Source organism: Siniperca chuatsi, linkage group LG3 (assembly GCF_020085105.1).
Source record: "Siniperca chuatsi isolate FFG_IHB_CAS linkage group LG3, ASM2008510v1, whole genome shotgun sequence".
NCBI classification, from domain to species: Eukaryota; Metazoa; Chordata; class Actinopteri; order Centrarchiformes; family Sinipercidae; genus Siniperca; species Siniperca chuatsi.
Genome location: NC_058044.1, coordinates 18,016,733 through 18,037,590, shown reverse-complemented (window position 1 = coordinate 18,037,590; position 20,858 = coordinate 18,016,733). Strand labels below are relative to the sequence as shown.

General features: G+C 42.2%; 2 protein-coding genes and 1 long non-coding RNA gene across 8 annotated transcripts in view; 1 reads left to right on the top strand and 2 right to left on the bottom strand.

The window, feature by feature from the left end:
- Positions 1 to 161: 161 nt before the first annotated feature.
- atg4da (autophagy related 4D, cysteine peptidase a) lies at positions 162 to 11,250 on the bottom strand. The gene is made up of 11 exons (XM_044188871.1): positions 10,853 to 11,250; positions 8,615 to 8,885; positions 8,332 to 8,415; positions 7,395 to 7,568; positions 6,486 to 6,837; positions 6,320 to 6,384; positions 6,000 to 6,151; positions 5,785 to 5,863; positions 3,429 to 3,505; positions 3,105 to 3,224; positions 162 to 2,506 (listed from the first exon to the last, which is right to left on the bottom strand). Exons 2-11 carry the CDS (start codon positions 8,832 to 8,834, stop codon positions 2,327 to 2,329), a joined length of 1,503 nt encoding a protein of 500 aa, XP_044044806.1. The 5' UTR covers positions 8,835 to 8,885; positions 10,853 to 11,250; the 3' UTR covers positions 162 to 2,326.
- Positions 11,251 to 13,201: 1,951 nt separating this feature from the next.
- LOC122873493 (microtubule-associated serine/threonine-protein kinase 1-like) overlaps positions 13,202 to 20,858 on the bottom strand; it is a 71,689-nt gene continuing 64,032 nt past the window's right edge. For all 6 annotated transcript variants that reach the window (XM_044190239.1, XM_044190240.1, XM_044190242.1 and 3 more), the window contains 6 exons: positions 20,587 to 20,844; positions 20,257 to 20,489; positions 19,630 to 19,752; positions 19,139 to 19,275; positions 18,439 to 18,626; positions 13,202 to 18,124 (listed from right to left, as the gene is read on the bottom strand). In XM_044190239.1, coding sequence (XP_044046174.1) covers positions 16,407 to 18,124; positions 18,439 to 18,626; positions 19,139 to 19,275; positions 19,630 to 19,752; positions 20,257 to 20,489; positions 20,587 to 20,844 — 2,657 coding nt within the window. In that variant the 3' untranslated portion in view covers positions 13,202 to 16,406. The remainder of the gene's footprint in view (positions 18,125 to 18,438; positions 18,627 to 19,138; positions 19,276 to 19,629; positions 19,753 to 20,256; positions 20,490 to 20,586; positions 20,845 to 20,858) is intronic.
- LOC122873494 lies at positions 15,963 to 19,138 on the top strand. Its single transcript, XR_006377463.1, has 3 exons — positions 15,963 to 16,043; positions 18,431 to 18,650; positions 18,817 to 19,138. It is a non-coding gene; the product is annotated as an uncharacterized LOC122873494 (long non-coding RNA).

The window sequence follows — 20,858 nt, the reverse complement described above, 5'->3', positions numbered from 1 at the left end:
GAAAATACAATAAATACAAATAATTTACAAAATTATCAAATATTACTAATTTTGAACAAAATAATGATAAATTATATCATTGATCAATGATAATAAAAATAACCAAGACACAATATTCTTCAGAAATTTTACAGTTAAGTGCAATCAAGGGTTTTCTGAAGGCTTGTTTTTACCAATTAAGTATTTTAATATTTCTCAGAACTTGCACACACAGAGGCCTAAAGGCTGCATGAACCCATGACATCCAAAGCTGCAAGCTTATAAAATATGACACCTTTTCTATACAAGATGATTTTCACAGAATGAAGATAAATAAAAATGCAACCTAAAGACGTGCACCTATCTCAGTACTGACAAATGTCATGCACAAAATATGTGCCAGAAATAAACACATTATTGCATTGCAATGACCAACAGCAGTACTTAGTCTGCCATGAAACACCTAAAATAAACTGAAACTAAACTACAGCAACAAGTTACACAGTGTTAATGCATCTCCTGTGTAACATTTATTGTACACAGCAGATTTCACTCTCACCCTGTAACATCATTGCATTACATGACAATCAAGTCCATTTGAAGTTTGCAGCATTTGGTGAACTTTTGAAACCTTTTTGGAATTTATGCATACATTAGTATTTCATGTCAAGAACAAACCAACAGACTGGAATGAGAAGGGGGTTAATCCAATCCAAAGCCTACATCCTCTAATGCCTCTAACAAACCAATGTTGAACACCTAACCCACGTTAAACCATTGGATGCCATTTTGCACACAATTTGAAAAAAAAAAAAAAAAAAGGGTTGGACGGTCATCACCGATCCATCAGCATACCTGTGCATTCATTTATAAGCCTTTCTGTCGAAGTTGCAGGGATATTTAACAAAGAGTTCAAAGTGAACAAACGTGAAACCAGGTCACAGGAGAAAAGTTAACTTTAAAAGTTCCTCATACCAACTCTGAACAGTGGAACCATGCAATTTACTACTGGAATGAACTGCAACACAAACTGATGTTAAAGACACTCATTCCTCAGAGAATTACAGAAGACAAACATTGCATTTTGAATAAACATGCTTCTCCTGCAGTTTACTGTGATCAGGTAAGAACAAAACAGAGTGCATCTCTTCAAAAATGCCACTCTATAAAGTGTGAGATACTAGTAAAATGTGATTCCAGTGTTTGAAGTTTTATCAGGACAACAAACCAAATAACAGTAGCAGTGCAAGTTGCAGTAGTAGCCTTCACGTAAAAAAGGGACAAACAAAACACAAATGACATTGCAACAGAAGCTTGAAGATCAAAAACTCCATACAGTCTTATTGACTGTATACTATGCCAAGTAAAACCCAGAACCTGAAGTGTTCTGGGTTTCACTTTACAAATGTATCCAGACTTCTGCTTCATGGGACAAGCCACAGCTCACCAGGTAAAGTTACACATCCATCTCCAACCGAAGGGATCACTTCTCTTCACCCCCAACCTGGGAGCTTCGGGAGCTTCAGGAGCTCTTTAGGAGCAATGCAGTAGCAGATTTTCATATTCTTAATAATCAATAATGGAGAGCCAAAGCATGTGGGAGCTGGTCATTTGTGTGATATTCGGGCCAGACTGCCACACGAGGATGAATTTACAACTGTTCAAGATGCTCTTGGAAGAATTTGAAACCTCTGTGAAACACAACGTGAAAGACTCCTAAATACATCAGTATACTTATTAAAGACAAAACAAATAAACTACAATAACGCCACACTCGCTCACACATTCATAAACCTGATAAATTAAACGTAAAGAATGAAAAATAAAAAGGAAATGCACAGCAGGTGGTATTTAACAACAATATCAGCCCCCCCGACCAGTTAGCTAATTAAATATCATGTAGACCACAAATCTCCCTCAGTGTGTCCAGTTCACACCAGGACAAAAACACAGTAGTTGAGTGTAACTGGAGTACATTAAAGCACTTGAGTTTAGTCGTACACACTCAACTTTGAGGCTTTTTAGGTGTCTGATAAAGTGAATCAAGAATACTTCAAGTACTTGAAACATTTCTAGCCATGATCCATTTTGAAATCATGCCTTTGCCCAGTAAAAATTTGCTCCAGCCAGTAGCCATTAATGCCTGTTAGCTTATAATATCCATCCACACAAACATGACAGAAGCCACACAGTTTTTATTTCCGTTGACCAGTGAAGGCAATAAAGCACAAAAGCGTCACGTCCACCTTGCAGCTGCACCATTAACAGAATCTAGTTCTTCCCTTTGAAAGGAAATGAGGGGTCCTATTCTGCCCCCTACTGATGAGCGAGCATCCTCCTCAGTGCCTTACAAGAAGACAAACTCATCACTGTTTCTTCTGTTGTTACTCCGGCCCAGTTTGCCCGGGGGCAGAATGTGGGCTGCAGGTCCACTGTTATTGCTGCTGTGACCCTCGAGTCCATAATCCTGACCCTGGCCCTCTACAATGGTAAATATGGGGTACTTCTCCTTCGATGAAGACAGGGCCTGCGAGGACAACAAAACCTGGTCAACATAAACTGTCCTACAAAGCTACAGAAGATCTCACAAGTAGACGGATTGAATGTGAACAATGTCATGTCAAGAGAGTACATGAATATCTATCAAATCAAGTCTTTTTACATTGTTTGTGAGCCAGAGTTAAACTAGAGCTGTAATCAATGATTATTTTAATTATCAATTAATCTGTCGATTACTTTCACAGTTAGTTGACGTCTCCAAATAATACAAGTAGCAGAGAAGGAAGGATGCTGCCTGGCTGCAGTGAGTGTAAGGACAGTGACAGAGGTTAATGATGGTAAAATCTTTCATAAGAACCTGTATAATTTACAACTTTGTGGACTGCTGTTGTTAGCCTGCTAGCCATGCTAGCTCCTGCAGGTTATATTTACAGCCCCACCAACACTATTTCCTGTCCCCCCTGCTTCTGGCCACACCACGCGAATAAATTTAACCAGGCGAATTCTGTTATTCGGTAATAAGTAATTTTATGTTCTTTTCTGTTATTAAATGTTATGAAATTTAGACAGTGTGTGTGTGTGTGTGTGTGTGTGGCGGGGGGGGGGGGATGACACAAAAAAATCACCTCACTGACAGCAGAACATAGAGACTCAAAGTCCTTCTTGTTCTTGGCGTAAAAGCCGATGGTACAGCTGGGATCCATGCGGTTGAAGGGCATCTTTTTGGGAGAACTACAGTGGAACGACTAGAGTATGACAGAAGGAGACAGAGGTCATACAATAAAAGGGTCAATAAAAGTTCATGACAGGACATGTTATCTTTAATGGTCTGTACAGTCAAAACACAATTGAGTATGAAAGTTACATGGTCCATGTCCAATATGATCTGAGAAAGAGAGATAAAAAGCCAGACAGACTGCAGTGAGAGAGATACAGACAGTGCAACCAACCTCCAGTGAGAAGTTGACTTGTGAGACATCCACCACAGGCTGGCAGTAGTGTGGGTCCAGATACAGCAGCTGCTCGTCTAACAGACAGGAAGGAGAAGTCACAATTAAAAGTGTATTAAAAGCATAAAATCACCACCTGTCAGGTGCCAATCAGCTGGCAAGAAACAGATGAATGGCTATCATACATTTGCTGTTCTCGCTGACCCAAGCAGCAGCTGCCACAGTTAAGCGGTAATACTAATTCCAAGTGCTATATGCTGCAGTTTCATTTAACAGTCATTCGATACTGGCACCAAAACAATCTACCTCTGTATTAAAAAAGGCCCAATTTCTCTCTTAAAATAATAGTTAGTGTTTTGGAAACCAAACCTTGTTGCAGAAAAACTATTTTCACTTCTTCTATTGTGTGTCTTGATGATTTTCAGAATCATTGTTCCAGTAAGGGGAAATCAATGATTAGCGAGAAGTATATTTTGGGAAGCGTTGGTTGTTGGTTGACAGGGTCGAAGCCTATCACAGGCAGCGGTTACATGGTCTGATTTTTTTCCCCCTTCCGACTGCAATTACACAGCTTTGAAGAAGAAAGCTTTACATGACTCCTATATGAAATAATTAAATAAGGTGTCTTACTGCCTGTGAGCAGTGACCAAATATTTGAAAGAGTGCTTGCTGTACTGCACTGAAGGAACTCATTGAGAAAAAGCTCCCACTTGTTTTTGAATAACATGAAACTTTAAAAAGTCTATTATTGTGCTTATGGTCACTTGGTAGGCTGTGTTTAAATCATTGTTTTAAGTCTGCTCGTAGTCAGTTTAACTCCAGGTTTAGGAAAGGCTAAAGTATCACCATCATGCAACCAACATCACAGATTAAGACGGTGTAGTCCCTCATTCGTCCAGGAGTGTTCTATCGTAGAAAAGGTTTCAGTCGTAGTCATCTGGACACTGTTTTCAGAATCAAGACGTTTCGGCTCCCATCCGGAAGTCATTCTCAATTGTGAAAAAATTGGACGGGAACTGGAAATTTAAACTACTCTGAGTTACATAAGCCCTGCCCTCAGGAAGGAATCTGCCTGAGTATCTGTAAATAGCTAGTTTCACCTGAAACTGACCTAATAGTTTCAAGATGGCCCAGTAATCAGGCCTATTGTTCTCTGGCTGCATCTACTTCATCACTGCTAAGTGCCTGATTAGCATGTGATAGGCGTGACCAAGGTGATAATACACTCTGATAGACTTTGGGCAGATTAAATCTCAGACCACCATTTCTGTTCAAAGAGGGGTTCTCTTTCTTCACAAAAATGAAGACAGCGAGGTGAAGATTCTTAGTAGAGAGAAGAGTTGGTTTGAACGGGGCGTCAAGGAAGCCATTTTTGTGAAGAAAGAGAACCCCTCTTTGAACAGAAATGGTGGTCTGAGATTTAATCTGCCCAAAGTCTATCAGAGTGTATTATCACCTTGGTCACGCCTATCACATGCTAATCAGGCACTTAGCAGTGATGAAGTAGATGCAGCCAGAGAACAATAGGCCTGATTACTGGGCCATCTTGAAACTATTAGGTCAGTTTCAGGTGAAACTAGCTATTTACAGATACTCAGGCAGATTCCTTCCTGAGGGCAGGGCTTATGTAACTCAGAGTAGTTTAAATTTCCAGTTCCCGTCCAATTTTTCACAATTGAGAATGACTTCCGGATGGGAGCCAAACGCCTTGATTCTGAAAACAGTGTCCAGATGACTACGACTGAAACCTTTTCTACGATAACATCACAGATTCAAAAACTGTTGCGCTGGGAAGGATGCACCACACGAAAATATCAAATTGTGAAGAGCGGCGTCTTTCAATTTGACTAACTCCGCTTGTTCACACACAAGGAAATTTCAATTGAGGTGTTGATTTAAAGAATTTTTATTCCATTTTTTTAGCCATGATTATGAGTTTTACAAAAAAAACCTCTTTATAAAACACAGCTACAGTCATGTGAGGTGGTTGCAGTTTGGTTCTTCCAGGTCGGCTTCACTCAGCCCTGCAGCAACAGACTCCTGATTAGCACACTGCCGAAAGCACAGGAGTGTTGCTCTGCTTATGTTTACCGCGCCTAAGTTCAGTTAACCAACCCTTGACAGGTAAGCCAAGCATGAGACAAACAGGAGCGTCAAGATTAAAGGGAGGCAGTAGTGGGAGTATCCTGATAATACTACAAGATCCTGTCTATGGCAGATAGAGCCAAAAGTGTTGGCTACTCTACAGTCCCGGCTCTTACATGCCGTATCCAAAGAACACCAGGTCCTTCTTCTGATTAAGGATATTGTTTTTTTATTTATTTTTTAAAAAAAGCAAGAAGAGGCTGGTTCTCACCTTGGAAGCCAATAAAGTAAAGTGAATGCTTCGGTTTGCCTCCTATGATTCCAATACAACAATCCAGCTTTAGGATGTTCTGGAAATGAACACAAATGTTTTCAATATGAGTTCAGAGATATGAGAGAGAACTTAAGTTAGGCAACATAGTTCTTTAGGAAACATTACACCAGGGAACACAGAGGGGTCGATGGTGTGAGGCAGAATATTCAGACCTTGACACATTCGATGTAGGACGGGTTGAGGGCCTCCCCTCCCAGCCGTACAGGCACCAGAATGATGACAGACTTCCAGGCTTGGCTGGACGGATCAGGGGGAGTCTGGCTTAGTGACAGGTCACAGAGATGCACCACATCCTCTTTGTACACTGCAGTGCCCAGAAACATGATAAGAAAAATAGGCATGCATGAAAATACATGCAAGGAGACCTCTTTAGGTGAGATATTTTCAAAGGAGCACATGTTGGAGCAAAGCAACAAACATACTGAAGGAATAAATTATCCAATTCAACAAATATGTAGTCTGTTAATCTCACCTGTACAATCCTGAGCCACATATACAGCCAGGTTGTGGACTGCAGATGTTTTGGCTACCGCTTTCCTGAAAAGAAAAATGGATTCATAACTCTAAGTGTGTCAACTACTGTATGTAAATCATTTAAGAAAATACTAAAGCCTTGCTTGTAAAAACAATGTCCTTACCGTAGTATGTGTGCCACTATAGAGGGGCCATACCAGTCACCAGCTTTCTTCCCTGAACTTCTGCCGATTTCCACTAGCTGGTGAACCCCAAAAGGTGCTGGGGGCTGATCCCCGAACCAGGTGAGCAGCCTGTGGTGGATGGGCTCTTCCTGCATGTCCCTCACAGACTCAGGTCTCTTTCTCTGGCTGCATTTCGGTGCCTGATCACTTGGCAGGGACTTTTCAGGGGTGTTGGATCCTCGTGGAGAGCCAAAGGAGGGGATGGGGACCCCTCCAGCCCGGGCTGGGGAACGCGGTCTGAACACCTCAAAGTCCACATCGGTTAGCTGCTGAGCATCTAGCCAAGCCCAATCTACAGAATAAAAAAATAAATTAAAATATAGGCTTACACTAAGCAATCAAGTACAGCCAGGCTAAAGATCTGGGGAATTTTGTTCTTGAATATCTTCAGTCTTTAGCTTTAAAGAATCAGAGAGTTGCCATCTTTTGAATGCCATACCATACTGATTAACATGGACACACAATGAAAACGCTTTATAAAAAAAGACAGAATATGAGAGCGGAAGAGAGAAGAAGCACACAAGGAGCCATGAGACAGACAAACACTGTCTGCAATGAAAAAAAAAACAGAATAAAAATGGGATAAGTAAGACGTATAAAATATGTGCATTAAAAAAAGGACAAGAGGAGAGAGATAAACAGCAGAAAAAAAGTAATGAGTGACACTGAGTTATTATAAACTTGAAGTACAAATATAAAAAGTAGGAAGAAGAACACAGGAAATAGACAAAGAGAAAGGATGAAACTGTCAGATCTGTCCGATTATCTGTCACGAGACAACTTATTCAAATCGATCTATATTTTCTGTGGGTGAAAGTAAAACTGTGCGTAACTGTCTGAGAGACAAACCTCTGGGCATCAAATGGACCAGGAGCCCCTGTGCCAGCAGCATCTGTCCACTGCGCAGCATACAGCCCCAGCCACAGTCTGTGGTCCAGGTGGAGCCCTCCAGCTGAGGGAACTCCCTCCTGTAGGTCAGCCAAATCCTGGACACAAAAGCCAGACGAAAACGCTCCACCTCGTCTGAGAGGAGGAGAAGGAGAGGAGGACGAGACGGAGAAAAAGAAACAGAACCTGAGTGCGAACTCTTACACTGTGTTGATTCAAACAAACAACTGTTTGTGAATTTTATCTCACGTTTATCTGACATGAGAAAGATCAGTTTACATTAGGGCTGAACAATTAATCAAAATATTATCGAAATCGCAATGTGGTCAAGTACAATATCCAAATCGCAGGAGCTGCAATTTTTTGATAAAGGTAAAATATGTCCCAACATACTATTATACTGTAAATGAAGCATTGTGGTGCTAGAGAGATGCCCCGACCTACAAATCATATTCTCCAGATGCAAGGGAACATGCTTGTCACAAAAAAAAAAATCACAGCGTCATCATTTTTAACTTTTTTTTCAGTGAAAATGAATTGCAAAAATTACCATTCCCACTAAAATCGTGACTCATATCACAATCTCTGTAAAAATAATCACAATATGATTTTTTTTTGCATATCGTTCAGCCCTTAGTCTACATGTCTGTGAAATATAAGCCAGAGGGAAGCTTTTTTTTTTTTTTTGGTCTGCTGCTTTGTGTTCCCTGATGTAAACCCAGCAACTTTTCAGCGGAAAAGGGTTTACCCACTGTGGTTAACCATAACACACATCACTACAACACCTGGGGTCTGCTGTAGCTGGCGTCTGCAGAAATAGAGCATCTACTCTGACAGGCACTTTTGTTGAGAAAGGGATTAACCTTCAGATTTTTAAAACACGTTTGTGTGAGCTTACCTTCACTGTTGAGGAGATAGGAGTGTCCCAGGACAGTGACTGGCGATATCTTGTTGAAGGAGGTTTTAGACTTAACAGTCCAACCTACAGAAAGAAGAGTGGAGGAAAAATGGAAGTTGGCAAAGTAGCTATTGGAGAAGGCTGACTGAGGCTTTGTCAGACGTTTGTCATGTTGTTTTGCAACATGTTGATCATTAAATACAAATCTTTGCAGCCTTCTACACACAAAAACATGCACAAACACAGGCACCTACACACTCTTCCTTCAACACTGAGTACAAACCATATTTGACGTTGTTCCATGCTGACATCAGTTTGGCTTTCAGTTTGTCCATCTCGTCAGGCTCTCCGGTTGCCTCTCTGCTGGGATCTGAAGTCTGTGGCGGTCTTAGACCAAAGCTGCCCTGCCGCTCCAGAGGCTGCTGCCTCCGGCTCTCCGCCAGCTCATCCTGCATCACTACCCCTACGTACTGGGCTGCGCTGGGGGAAACGGAGTTCATCATGCCTCTGAGCCCTCAGAGCTCGGCTCTGGTACTCCTCATTACAACACAGAACTGTTGGGGAGAAAGAAAAGGAGGAAGACAGTAAGAGATTGGGTATATTATTGACTGTTGGAAGGAGTTCACTCCAAACACTTTTTACACTCCGCCTGAAACGCTTTAACGTATTATACTTAATATTTACTCAGTATTCACTATTATATGTTTGTACTTTTTTGACCTAATACTGGCGAATATTTCTGTTTCTCCACATCATCATTTTACCATTCCTACTTCTGCCTATATTGCATGTCTCTGCATGAGTTATTCCTTATGTGAACCTGAAAGGATGTTGGATGTTATATAGATTGTAGAGCCCTCTGAGACAAATTTGTGATTTTGGTCTATAGATGAAACTGACTTGACAGGCTACAGTAAAGTGGCTCCTCTCGCAAGCTCAGTATTAGATGGTGTTGTTTTGGAGGAACTTTGTATATGTTGTCCAATCTAATGCCTCCAGAAGGCAAACAACTTTTAATTCAAGATGATATAGTGATAAGCACCTTTTTTTTTAAAGTTGTTACTGAGATGGTGACTGACCAAGTTAAAGACTGGTGTTATAGATTAACTTGTAGAGATGCTGGTTTCTTGGCGGTGTGATTTTAGTAGAAACTACTAAAGTGCTGATGTGCATGCTACACAAAGCCATCAAATCTCATGACAACTGCGTAAGCTCCACCTGCTGATGGAGACTGTAAGATGGCTGACAGTAGAGCTGAAAAGAATAGTCAAATAATCGAATAGTGGATCAAAACAATGTTCAACATTTTCTGCTTTTTAGTTGTTTTCTATGAGAATAACCGGATTGTAATGAGCGGGAAAGTTGATTCTTGACCTTGGAAATAGTAGTTTGACAAACTAAACCTTTGAGTTTTGGACCTTTGAGTTTTGGACTGTTGGTCAGACAAAAAATACGATACCGTGAATACGTCACCTTGCGCTCTGGGAAACTGTTATGGGCATTTTTTTTTACAATTTTCTGATATTTTACAGACAAAATCGGGAATTTAATTGATTTATCATGAGAATCGCCTGCAAATTAACCAGTAATCAAAGTAATTGTTACTTGCAGCCCTAGAAGGCCCTGAAAAAGCTAGTAAGTAGACCTTAAAGGGACAATTCACCCAAAAATCAACAATACATATTTTTTCTAAAAAATACTAAAGATAATCCACAGATTTGTTGTGAGCAGTTTCATGTAGGAACTATCAGTAGAAAGAAAATAGTCCCTTAAATCAAGATTATTTTGTTAAACTACATTTCCAAGGCTATGAGTGATATTTTAAACTGTTAAAATCACACGGTTTTATTATACTGTAAAAGAAAGCTGCACTGCAACCAGTCTGTATGCCAACAGCAAGTCTTCACTTCCTGAAAAACTATAAATGAATACAACATTGTCAGTGTAAACTTAAGTCATCGGTCTTCAACTACTGATTTCACAATGCACACAACACAAAGGAAAGTACCAGTGACTTTTCCCCTGAAACTGATGAGTAGCATTTTCAACAGGGAACAGTAGCACTGTGTGAGGTCACTGATTGCCCTGATGGGAACATGTATGTGAGAAAAAAAATCATGTGATTAGCATTTGACAACCGGCATGTCGGGCTTTTTCAGCGTCAATGAAAGTCACCTGATTATGGTGGCTGTCACCTTTCATTATTGTTGATCAAGCTGTTAAACACCTAATGCAATTATTCACTGCAGAACAGAAATCTATCTGTCACGACACTAGTAATGTTTTTATTAATGTCACGGGACCGCAAATAAGTAATCAGACTTTTTGACCAACATCCTTACGGTAATTTATCTGTATTTCTCTGGTCCATCGACATCAATGCAATATAATAAACGATATTTTTCTTCTAACTCAACATCTAAGCCTACTAATCAAGTGACCGCCGTAACCGTACACCTCCTTTAAACATAGTTAATTAATTTACCTAAAATTAAAGATTCACTAGCTAACAACTACGTACCTGCAGTAAAAGCCGGTTACGCTGGTCGGTGTCTTGTAGTAGGTTGAATCATAGCAGCGATTTCCTCTCTCTTCACCCACGACTGCAGTCTTCACAGATTAATTCAGTCTACTAGCTTACTAAAACTAGCTAACTTTAGCATATTTAGACGCTAACCCCGGCGTTAGCTACCTAGCATTCAAGCCAGACTGACCAAAGATCTTAATGACTTTTCAACAAAACGCAGCTGATGTCAGTACGGCACGCGTTCCTCCATTCAACAAAGGAGCTCATTTGTACACACTATTGCGAAGATAATCCAGTACATAGCGAGGTTTGCTTCCCTGACCAGCCACCGCTTTAGCATCTCCCTTTGACAGCAGAGGACATTTACTTCCTGTTGTCCTTTCCTGACACAACGCCATTGGTTGAAGTAATCGCTGTGAGAAAGTTCATTGGATAATATTCGAATAATTGACATTAGCGGTGCGCCATTGGCTAATATTAACTCTTAGCGTTATGTAATCTGTAACCAAGGCTACAAATCATGTTATAGTAAATACACAAATGATATGTATTTGTATAGAATCTGTATTCTTATAATAATAATAATTTAAGTGACAGGTGCTACATGTCCAATATTTTTAAATGAATATTAAATGAAAAGATTTTATGTATGCAGGTCTAAAATAACTTCAATAGGCCTTTTTCACATATGATATTTTGACTTGTTATAGCAGGAAAAACACAGGTTCAACGAATGACATTCATTATTGCGCCCTTTGATTGAGCTGGCTCAGTAAGAGCCAAGCCACTAGTTCTCATATTTTTATTATAGTCAGCGTCAGTGGTGGTCCCGGGCCTTGATGAGGCCGGCTGCAGACGAAAATAAACTGTTTTTGTGGCATGAGGTTTTGGTCCTGATGGACTGCTGATGGATCGCTAATGTTCAGGTCCCACTTGAGGTCCTGGGTGACAATGGCGCCCAGGAAACGGAAGGACATGGGGTGATGGGGGCGGGTGGGGCTGGGGTCTTTCTGTAATCCACAACCATCTCCACTGTATTAACAGTGTTGAGCTCCAGGTTGTTCTGGCTGAACCAGGTCACCAGTTGGTCAATCTCCCACCTGTAGGCGGACTCATCCCCCGCCAGAGATGAGCCCAGTGAGGGTGGTGTCATCTGCAAACTTCAGGAGCTTGACGGACTGGTGACTGGAGGTGCAGGGCAGCTGTTGGTGTACAGGGAGAAGAGCAGATGGGAAAAAACGCTGCCTTGGGGGGAACCGGTGCTGATGGTCTGGGAGTCAGAGACACGTTTCCCCAGCTTCACGTGCTGCCTCCTGTCAGACAGGAATACTGTGATCCACCTGCAGGTGGAGTCAGGCACACTCAGCTGGGAGCGCTTGTCCTGCAGCAGATCCGGGATGATGGTGTTGTGAAATTCACAAACAGGATCCTGGCGTAGATTCCTGAGGAGTCCAGGTGCTGGAGGATGAAGTGGAGGGCCATGTTCACTGCATCGTCCACACACCTGTTGATTCTATAGGGGCTCCAGGAGTGGGACTGTGATGGATTTGAGGTGTGACAACACAAGGCGCTCAAAAGACTTCATTACCATAGAGGTCAGGGCGATGGGTCTGTAGTCATTAAGTCCTGTGCTCCTTGGTGTTTTGGGCATGGAGATGTCTGTGAACACCGGAGACAACTGAACGGAGCAGTGCTTCAGGGTGGATGGAGAGACAGAGTCTGGTCCAGCTGCTTTGCGGGGTCTCTGCCTCCTGAACAGTCTGATGACATTCTTCTCCAAGATGGAGAGAGTCGTTGTTGCAGTAGGGGAGGGGGGAGCCTCTGGGGTGGGCGGTTGTGGAGAGGCCCAGGCCCCTGCTGAGGTGTGGGAGGTGGAGCTGGTGGGTGGAGTCACGAGGGATGGTGTCAGAACTATCCCATTGTCTCTCAGCTCTCAAGCTCAGGTGCTACTAATAACATTAATGACGGCTTCATTAAAACAATTACTGCAATGCAGCAACTAATAACTACTAATGTTACTAGTTACACCTGTCTTTGGCAAGTCTAAATGCTTTGAAAAAAAGGTCTATTAATTTCTTCCCCCCTGTTTTTCCCCTTTGCCCACCCTCTGGTTGGGAAATAAGCCATGCAAGTGAGTCAGAATGGACAATAGCTGGTCTCTCGAACAGATAAACCTAAATGGAATACAGCCACAATCTCTGTTATTAGTTACAGCTTCTGTGACATGTACGTTTTTACCTGCATGTATACTGTAACCAAAGAATCTGATAAGATTATATGAGCGTTGCTGCAGGATTTTATTTCTTTTTTTTCAGATTACAGTCAAAAAAGAGTGAGAGGTGGTTAGTTTTGGAACAAATCTCAGAATTTTATTCCACATACTGCACTTCAGGTGTCTGCATTTGAATCACATCTATCACAAACAAAAATGCCCCATGGTACAAATAAATACACTTTCAGTGAACAGCGAAATGTGGAATGTTTTTATACGTGGACTTTTGTGTTCATTTGTAGAATCCATATTTGTATACAGAGTATACAGAGTATATATATATATATATATATATATATATATATATGTGTGTATTTTCTTCAAAGCAACTTACAAACAATACCAGCAAATAAAGATTTTTCTTCCAAATAAAGTGCATTTCTACTACGCTCTCTGTCAATCACAAAAAGAAAAAAGAAATTCTCAAACATGTAACACTAGTATAGACACCACTGATTGGGGAAAGGCCTGAAAGTGGGCATAATAGCTGTATAAGATTACATTACAGTCAGTTTTCTTAATCAGGTGATCAGAGCTGACCTGATTTATTACATCAAGATATAAAAGAACTGCTTCCTATGAGTAGAATATATAAGACAGTATATTTAAAAAAATGTTAATCCCTATTCCAGAAGATATAATTAACAGTCACGTGAAGAACACAACAGAAGAGGAAGAAATTCATGTTTCAAGTGTTTGATAATTACTGCAGATATTTTGTCATTAGAAACATAAATGCATATTCAGTAACCCTATGGCTAATAACATCCATTCTGCAGTATTTTGGTGTCTTGGCTTAACGGGTTGTTAATGAACATTTTATGGAAACATGTTTAACAGTGGATATTTTGAACCACTCGAGGGCAGTAGAGTACAATGCCAAATAAAAACAAAACTCTGGTTGATGCATGTACTGCATGGGACTTTAAAATCATTGGGACACCCTCAAACATTGTTAGAGTCGGGGATGTATTGCTAACAGAACCCTTTCCAAAAGTTTAAATAGATTAAAATCAATTTAGGTTGCATTAAAGATGCATTAAGACATTTTTTTATATTAATGACTTTTTATGTAAGAAGATTGTATTTGCTGATACCACAAAAATCAACTTCCTACTTTGTAGCTCTTCATAGCTTTTAGCCACTTCAAGCTCATTGTTTTTTTTTTTCAGACTGATAAAACCAACAACAATGCTGCCAGCTGATGTAAAACAACGAGCAACCGCTCCCAGCACAACAGTACACTAAGTACCTCACGCAAAACGGCTGACAGCTAAAGTTGGAGAGCAAATTTACATTTAGCAAGTTAAAACTGTGAGCCTAAAGTTTGGACTAGAAAATAAATTTCAGTTTTTGAACTTCTGCCTTGGTGTGATGTTGCTGTTGTTGGCTGAATCAGTTTACATTTGTAGAGCTTAGAAGAATCAAAGTCATTTTAATCAAATCACTGTCACAAAGGGATATGTAACAAGTCAAATCAAAGATGGATTAAATTGTTAAAACCCTTCTTTCTGCCCAAGACTGTAAATCAACTAGTAGCAGTATAGTGACAGCAGTCCTCACACACAGCTGTAAATGGTTTGCATAAGATTATGTACACTGGATAGTTACTGAGAATGAACTACAAAGGACATGAATAAGACCAGTGGGAGAAGAGAAAGTTGTTTTTCCTGTGAACATTTTATCCTTCTCAGCACATTTGCTGAGATTATTGACTCAAACACCTTTATCAGTATGTTACATAGCAAAATGTGAGCATTAATCAATCTTGACTACCTAGCTTGCAGTACCTAACAACACAGCCATTCTAATTATACTGTAGATAACCTTGTTTTTACAGTAACAGGTTCTTTGTGATATACTGTACCATGCCCACATCCACAAACCCTACCTTAGCTAAAGAGCCCTTTAACAAATTACAGTATGCTACATCCATTACTGCCTGCTTTTCCTGTTTAGGCTTAAAACAACATGGGTTCACTGTATATGTGCTTATAATTATTTTTTACATACTATATCCACATAAGTAATCATCACTGTGCCTGTGTGATTTGTTAATAAAGTAGCAGAGCATGTAACTGTTACTGGATCCTATCTGCTGTCTGTTTATTTCCAGTTTGGTTTCTGTCATGACTCTTGCTGAGTCAACCGTGCCGAGTGTAATTACCCCTTGAAAAGACACACACACACACACACCTTAACTCACTCATTCGCAAACACACTCACATCCCAATTCATGGACCACAGGGGTGGGGATTTAAATGCATGAAAATCAGCTGCTGACACTGCTGCCTACTGTGGCAATGTGAGTGTGTGTGTGCATGTGTTTGCGTGTGTGTGTGTGTTTATGTGCAGGCTGCAGTCATACGCAGAGGGAGAAAAGGGCTGTGGTAGCCCTCCTGCGAAGAGGAGATAAGCGCTGAGCCTGAGCTCTGTCAACCCCGCTTTCCTCTGCAGCAGGACACAGCCTTCAAGAATCCAGAAATAGACCCAAGGTGGCTTCACACACACACACACACACACACACACACACACACACACACACACACACACACACACACACACACACACACACACACACACACACACACACACAATCCCCTGAGACAGACAGAGCTTGATGTGACATCCACTGACAGAATGCCTGCTTTGGCTTTGTCTGACCATGCACAACAACTCAGTAAACTGCTGAAATGAGCTTAATCATCTTGTTGCTTGTTTACCCACTGTAGCCAAGCTGAGGCTGCGTGTCATTCATGTTGTTTAATGCAAATATTACAATTTAACTGTGCCTCAGTTCATCCACCTGTTTCTTTGTCTTGTTTGATAAGCAGTAAAAGAAGAAAGGGCTGGTTGAAAGACAAAATAGAGTGACTGGATTTGGTATTCACAGTATTCAGCATGTTTTGATCGGTAAAGCACTTTTTGACCTTCTTGTACCTATAATACATGTACAGTACATACCATATGTCATGCATTCACATAGACCCACACACATATACATCTGATAAAGTGTTCCACATTACATTAAGAGTCTTCTTATTAAATACTTTATAATAGAAAATCAACAGATAATGCACCTTTACAGTAGATTATTTTACTCCTGGTTTTAAGTTAGAATCAGTCAATGATTGGAATCAATATATAACATTTTATATACTCTGAAACTGGAATGTACATTGTTTTTAAGTGCGTAACTCCTGTTGCATTGTTCTTCCAAAAAAGGCATCTTTTTTTTTTTTTTTAGCTCATGTCCCATTTAGGGACCCCATGGGGTCACATTTTGGGCGGGCTGCTACCTGTTGCAGCCTTCTCTAGCGGTGAACCAGCAGGACTTTGGGTCACCACTGCAGCCCCAAAAATCGCTCGACCTCCAGCAGGAGTATCAGACTTTCCTGCTGTGCCTCCCTGCTTCTCCTCCGCTGCCTTAGTCTGCTGGTCTTTGCTCTTGGCCCCCTCCTGGGAGCCAAGCTTGATTGGCCCGAGGACGTTTTTGGCCACAGTGGTCAGCTGGCTGACGAAGCTTGTCTTTTCGCCGGGGGAGACAGGCCGCGACTTACAAAGGGAAGGTCCGCAGAGGGAGGGGGTGACGGCAGTCGGGGAGGGAGAGGGGGAAGGCGAATGCTCCTCCACCACCTCCAGGCGACATTTGTCCTCCCAGTCAAGGGTTCCCCGGTAGCAGTTGACAGGCCCAAGTCCCTGCCTCACCTTGCCCAACGAGAGCGGCTGCCCATGTGGGGGGACGACGGGAGTGAGAACACGAGCTGGGAGTTTGGGGCTTTTGGAGCCGAGGTCTGGAGTCCTCGAGTCACTGCTCTCTGCTCCAGCCGTTCTCAGGCTGTCCCCCATACCTGATGGTTTAAAGGTTTTATTCATGCTCAGAGGAACTGCTGTCACTGTTGCGTTGATGCCGATGGATTTATCTGGAGTAGAAGCAGAGCTCTTGGTAAAGGCAGCACCTGGTAAACCAGGCCTACTCTTGTTGTTTCCTTCCTGCTTTGGTTCTGTTCTGCCCCATAGCTGCTCCTGGGGATCTTTACTATTAGAGAACACACTTTTGGTTGCCTTGTGGTCTTGCTGTTTTGGAGTTAAGTCTGCCGGACTCTTTTCAGCCCCCCTCTGACCACCTAGACTCCCTGTTGTTTTGGTAGTGGTGCTAGGAGTTGTAGCTTTAGTGGTTTCTGCACTTGGTCTGGAGCTTGGGCCAGCCTGCGAGCTTAAGGGCAGCTCACTTGTATGAGGTCTTCTTGTTATGGATGTCTGGGATAGTGTTGCTCCAACCCGACTCAATCTCTCCAGGACTGTGCCTGTATCAGTCTCCCTCTCTTTCTCCCTCTCTCTTCCTCTCTCCCTCTCTTCCCTCTCCCTCCCGGCCAGCAGCGTTTCCCTGCTAAGCGGTGACTCCTGTCTCCCTAGTCTCCTCACAGGCTTCAGGACACCAGTCTCTGGGGTAGTAGAGGATGAGGGCAGGGGTGGAGGATTAGGAGGCAAATTTTCCCCTTCTGTCTCCAGCAGGCTCTGAAGCCCGAGCTCGCAGAGGAATGCGTCCTTACGGTACTCAGAGTGCTGCACCTCCAGGCTGTGCTTCCTCAGCGGACCCCCCAGGCCTCCGGTAGAACTGGACTGGGTCAGAGGCGAGCCCAGCTTCTCTGCTGACTGCACCCTTTTGAGAAGAGGTGATCGAGGGGGTTCAGCACTCTTGGGCCTGGGACGAACCACAGGCGGCGAGGAGTGGAGCTTGGCAGGGAAGGACTGGGTGGTGTTGGAGCTCCCCACGGTGTGGCCTGACAAGGGTGGAGGCGAAGACTGGGTAGGGGAGGGTGTGTGGGCCAGCGGGGACAGGGGGATGTTACCGGCAGACTTACAACGGGCAGAGCGATACTGGCGGTGGAGTTTAGGGGAGAGGCCGTGCAGGGAGCTGGGCCTCATGTGCTGAGAGGGAGCGGGGGAGTTTGGAGTGCTAGAGGCTGGAGAGCTGCTCTGGGAGGAAGCACCTACAGGAACACACACAGCAAAAAAGATAAATTAAGATAATAGAATCCCTGAGGAAAAGGCACACTTTTGATTTAAAAGTAAAGAGAATTTTGGCTTTTAGGGCTAGTACAATTTCTGGCTTTAAAAGCTCACTTTACAGGCCATACTTTGTGTTTTGGAAGTAAATTTGGATAACTCCCAATTCTATGTCTTAAAAATATATCTAGTTGTTTTCTGTGCAGTTTTTAAAAACAGGAAAATATTCCTAATGTGAACTGATCTTGAACTATTTCTATATGAACACTTGTTCGTGCATTTATTTCCAGTTTCCTACCCAGGAATGAGGGCTCAGGGGTGGAGCGGTAGCCCTGAGTCGGGGACCGGGCAGACAAGCTGTGAGTTGGGGAGCCAGGAAGACTCTCACTGGAGGACAGGGAGCGATTCAAAGAGGAGAGGCTGCGGCTGGTGTGCAGTAGATTGGACTGCTTTGTGATCTTACGGAACAAGGAGTTGCGTTTCTTACTGCAGGATAGACAGAATGAGAAAGTAAGATTTGAAATGGGATTAACATACAGTATATGGGCATAATATACATGAATAGATTTGACTATAAAAAAGGACTATACCAGTGGTTTTGCCATTTTTACCATTTTCCAAAGCATACCAAGAGTTTTTTTAATGCATTTTTTGCACGTTATGTTTTGTTTTGCAGAGACAAGATAATCCATCACAGTGAACTTGTCAAAGTTTTGAGAACTTGTTGTTGCATTCAAGGAAGCAGAAGCATCTGACATTTCGGGCTCAACTACCGAAAAGCATGAAAATCATGAGCTATGCAAAATCAAATCCAGCAGATAGCATGGACGTTGTGAAAAGGCTGATTTGTAATTAATGGACTAAAATGTGCAAAATCACTGCCCCTTGATCTGGGATTCTCACTAGATAAACACAGAGGTATTTGACAGATTTTCATATTGCACTGTATGTAAGAAAAAACTGGCAAACGCCTTTACTATTGTATCGTAAACTCCTACCTGTCCTGGCCGTCCTTGCCCATGGTCCTCTTGTTTCGTCGGGCCATCTTACACTTATAGCTAGCCTTGCGGGCAGGACCCACTTTAATGGAGGTGTTCTCAAAAGGCGTGGTTGTCACCGTCACTTTGTTTCCACTCTGCACAGATCATGACATTAAATGATTTCTACACCGATGCTTACAATTATCCACTGTCAAGCTTATTTACCTACACATTTTACCTTTATTTACAAAATGAATTAGCAAACTTAATGTGTATTTGGAATAACTAAAGAGCCACTAAGCTCAGAGTTACATGGAGTTGCAAGCACTTTGTCTAAGTATATGAGTAAACTTGAAATCTTATATATGTATAAATCTGAAATATATATATATATAAAATATATAATACTTATAATACTAAGTGGCCTTGCGTTGACAGAAACAGAAGAATTACACAGAAATATTGATATTACAGTACAATTGAGAATGAATAAGCCTACTGCTGCCTACCTTGAGGATGAGCTCTACCACTTCAGTGTGGACCAGACCATGGACAGGCTCCCCGTTGACGTGGGTGATGAGGTCCCCGGCACACAGGCCAGCTTCCTGGGCGGGCCCGCCATCCTCCACATGCTGCCAATTCACACAAAACATTCATGTTCATAACAGGGAAAAATCAATTACATGTAAACATTCAGAGTACAGTATTTAAATCTTAGACAGTATTTTGAAAGACTGAAAACAATCAATCCTAAGATGAGCCTGAACGTTTCAGTTCAGATGGTATACATTTGTGTACTGTCAGATTAGAGGAAAGCATGGATTATTTTCCCTTTAGTTTGGTTATAAATAATACTAGTAAATGTTTGTTATTATAGGACAAATGTAACGGGAATGACAAATAACATATTTAACTGGGGAAATTTGTACCCCAAAACTGAAATCAATCAACTCCTCAATAGTTTTAGATATTGCTAAAATCCCATCCTCTTTTTCATTTATTTTTAAGTCGCTGATCCATTTAATGCCACACACTCAAAAGTCACAGCATAAGCCATCCCTCTTCATGTGAGGTCAGTGATTTCAGCACCAGTGCAAAACATCTCCAAATAGTACATACTACTACAAGTTTCTTACCCAAACAATGTGATGCACGCTGTAGATATCACTGTCTCCAATGTAGACCCTGATGGCCCTGAGAGTAAAGCCGTACTTCTTTCCAGAGCGATGGATGGTGATGGGAGAGCGCAGCACGCTGACTGCCGGGCAGAAGTCTCTGCTGGGTGAAGAGTCACGGGATGAGGGGTTGGAGGAGAAAGAGTGGGGAGACATGGGGCTGGCCAGCGGAGAAAAGCCGCCATGCTGCTCCACTGGAGGCAGGAGAGTGAGGAGAGAGATGAGATACTGTATTAGTGTGCCACAAAGTCATATTTTAGAAGGATATTATTCTTTCCTTGTGTCTCTCACCTGATGGTATGATGACAGACAGGGCTGTGGCTGAGGCTGATTTGATGACCTTGTTTCCGGGTCTGGAGTTGCGTTTCTCTCCATCACCAGATAAATGCTGATGGCGCGCCCTGCGGAGGACCAGGTCATTGGTGGCCCGGGGCCCAAGAGGATCATACAGAGGAGTCATCACATCACGACTGGCTGCTGCAGGACCTGGGGATAATGTTGTGATGGCCATGGTAACTCCCGGTGTCTCTCCATGTCTAGGCGATTTGTCTGTGAGGATGTCA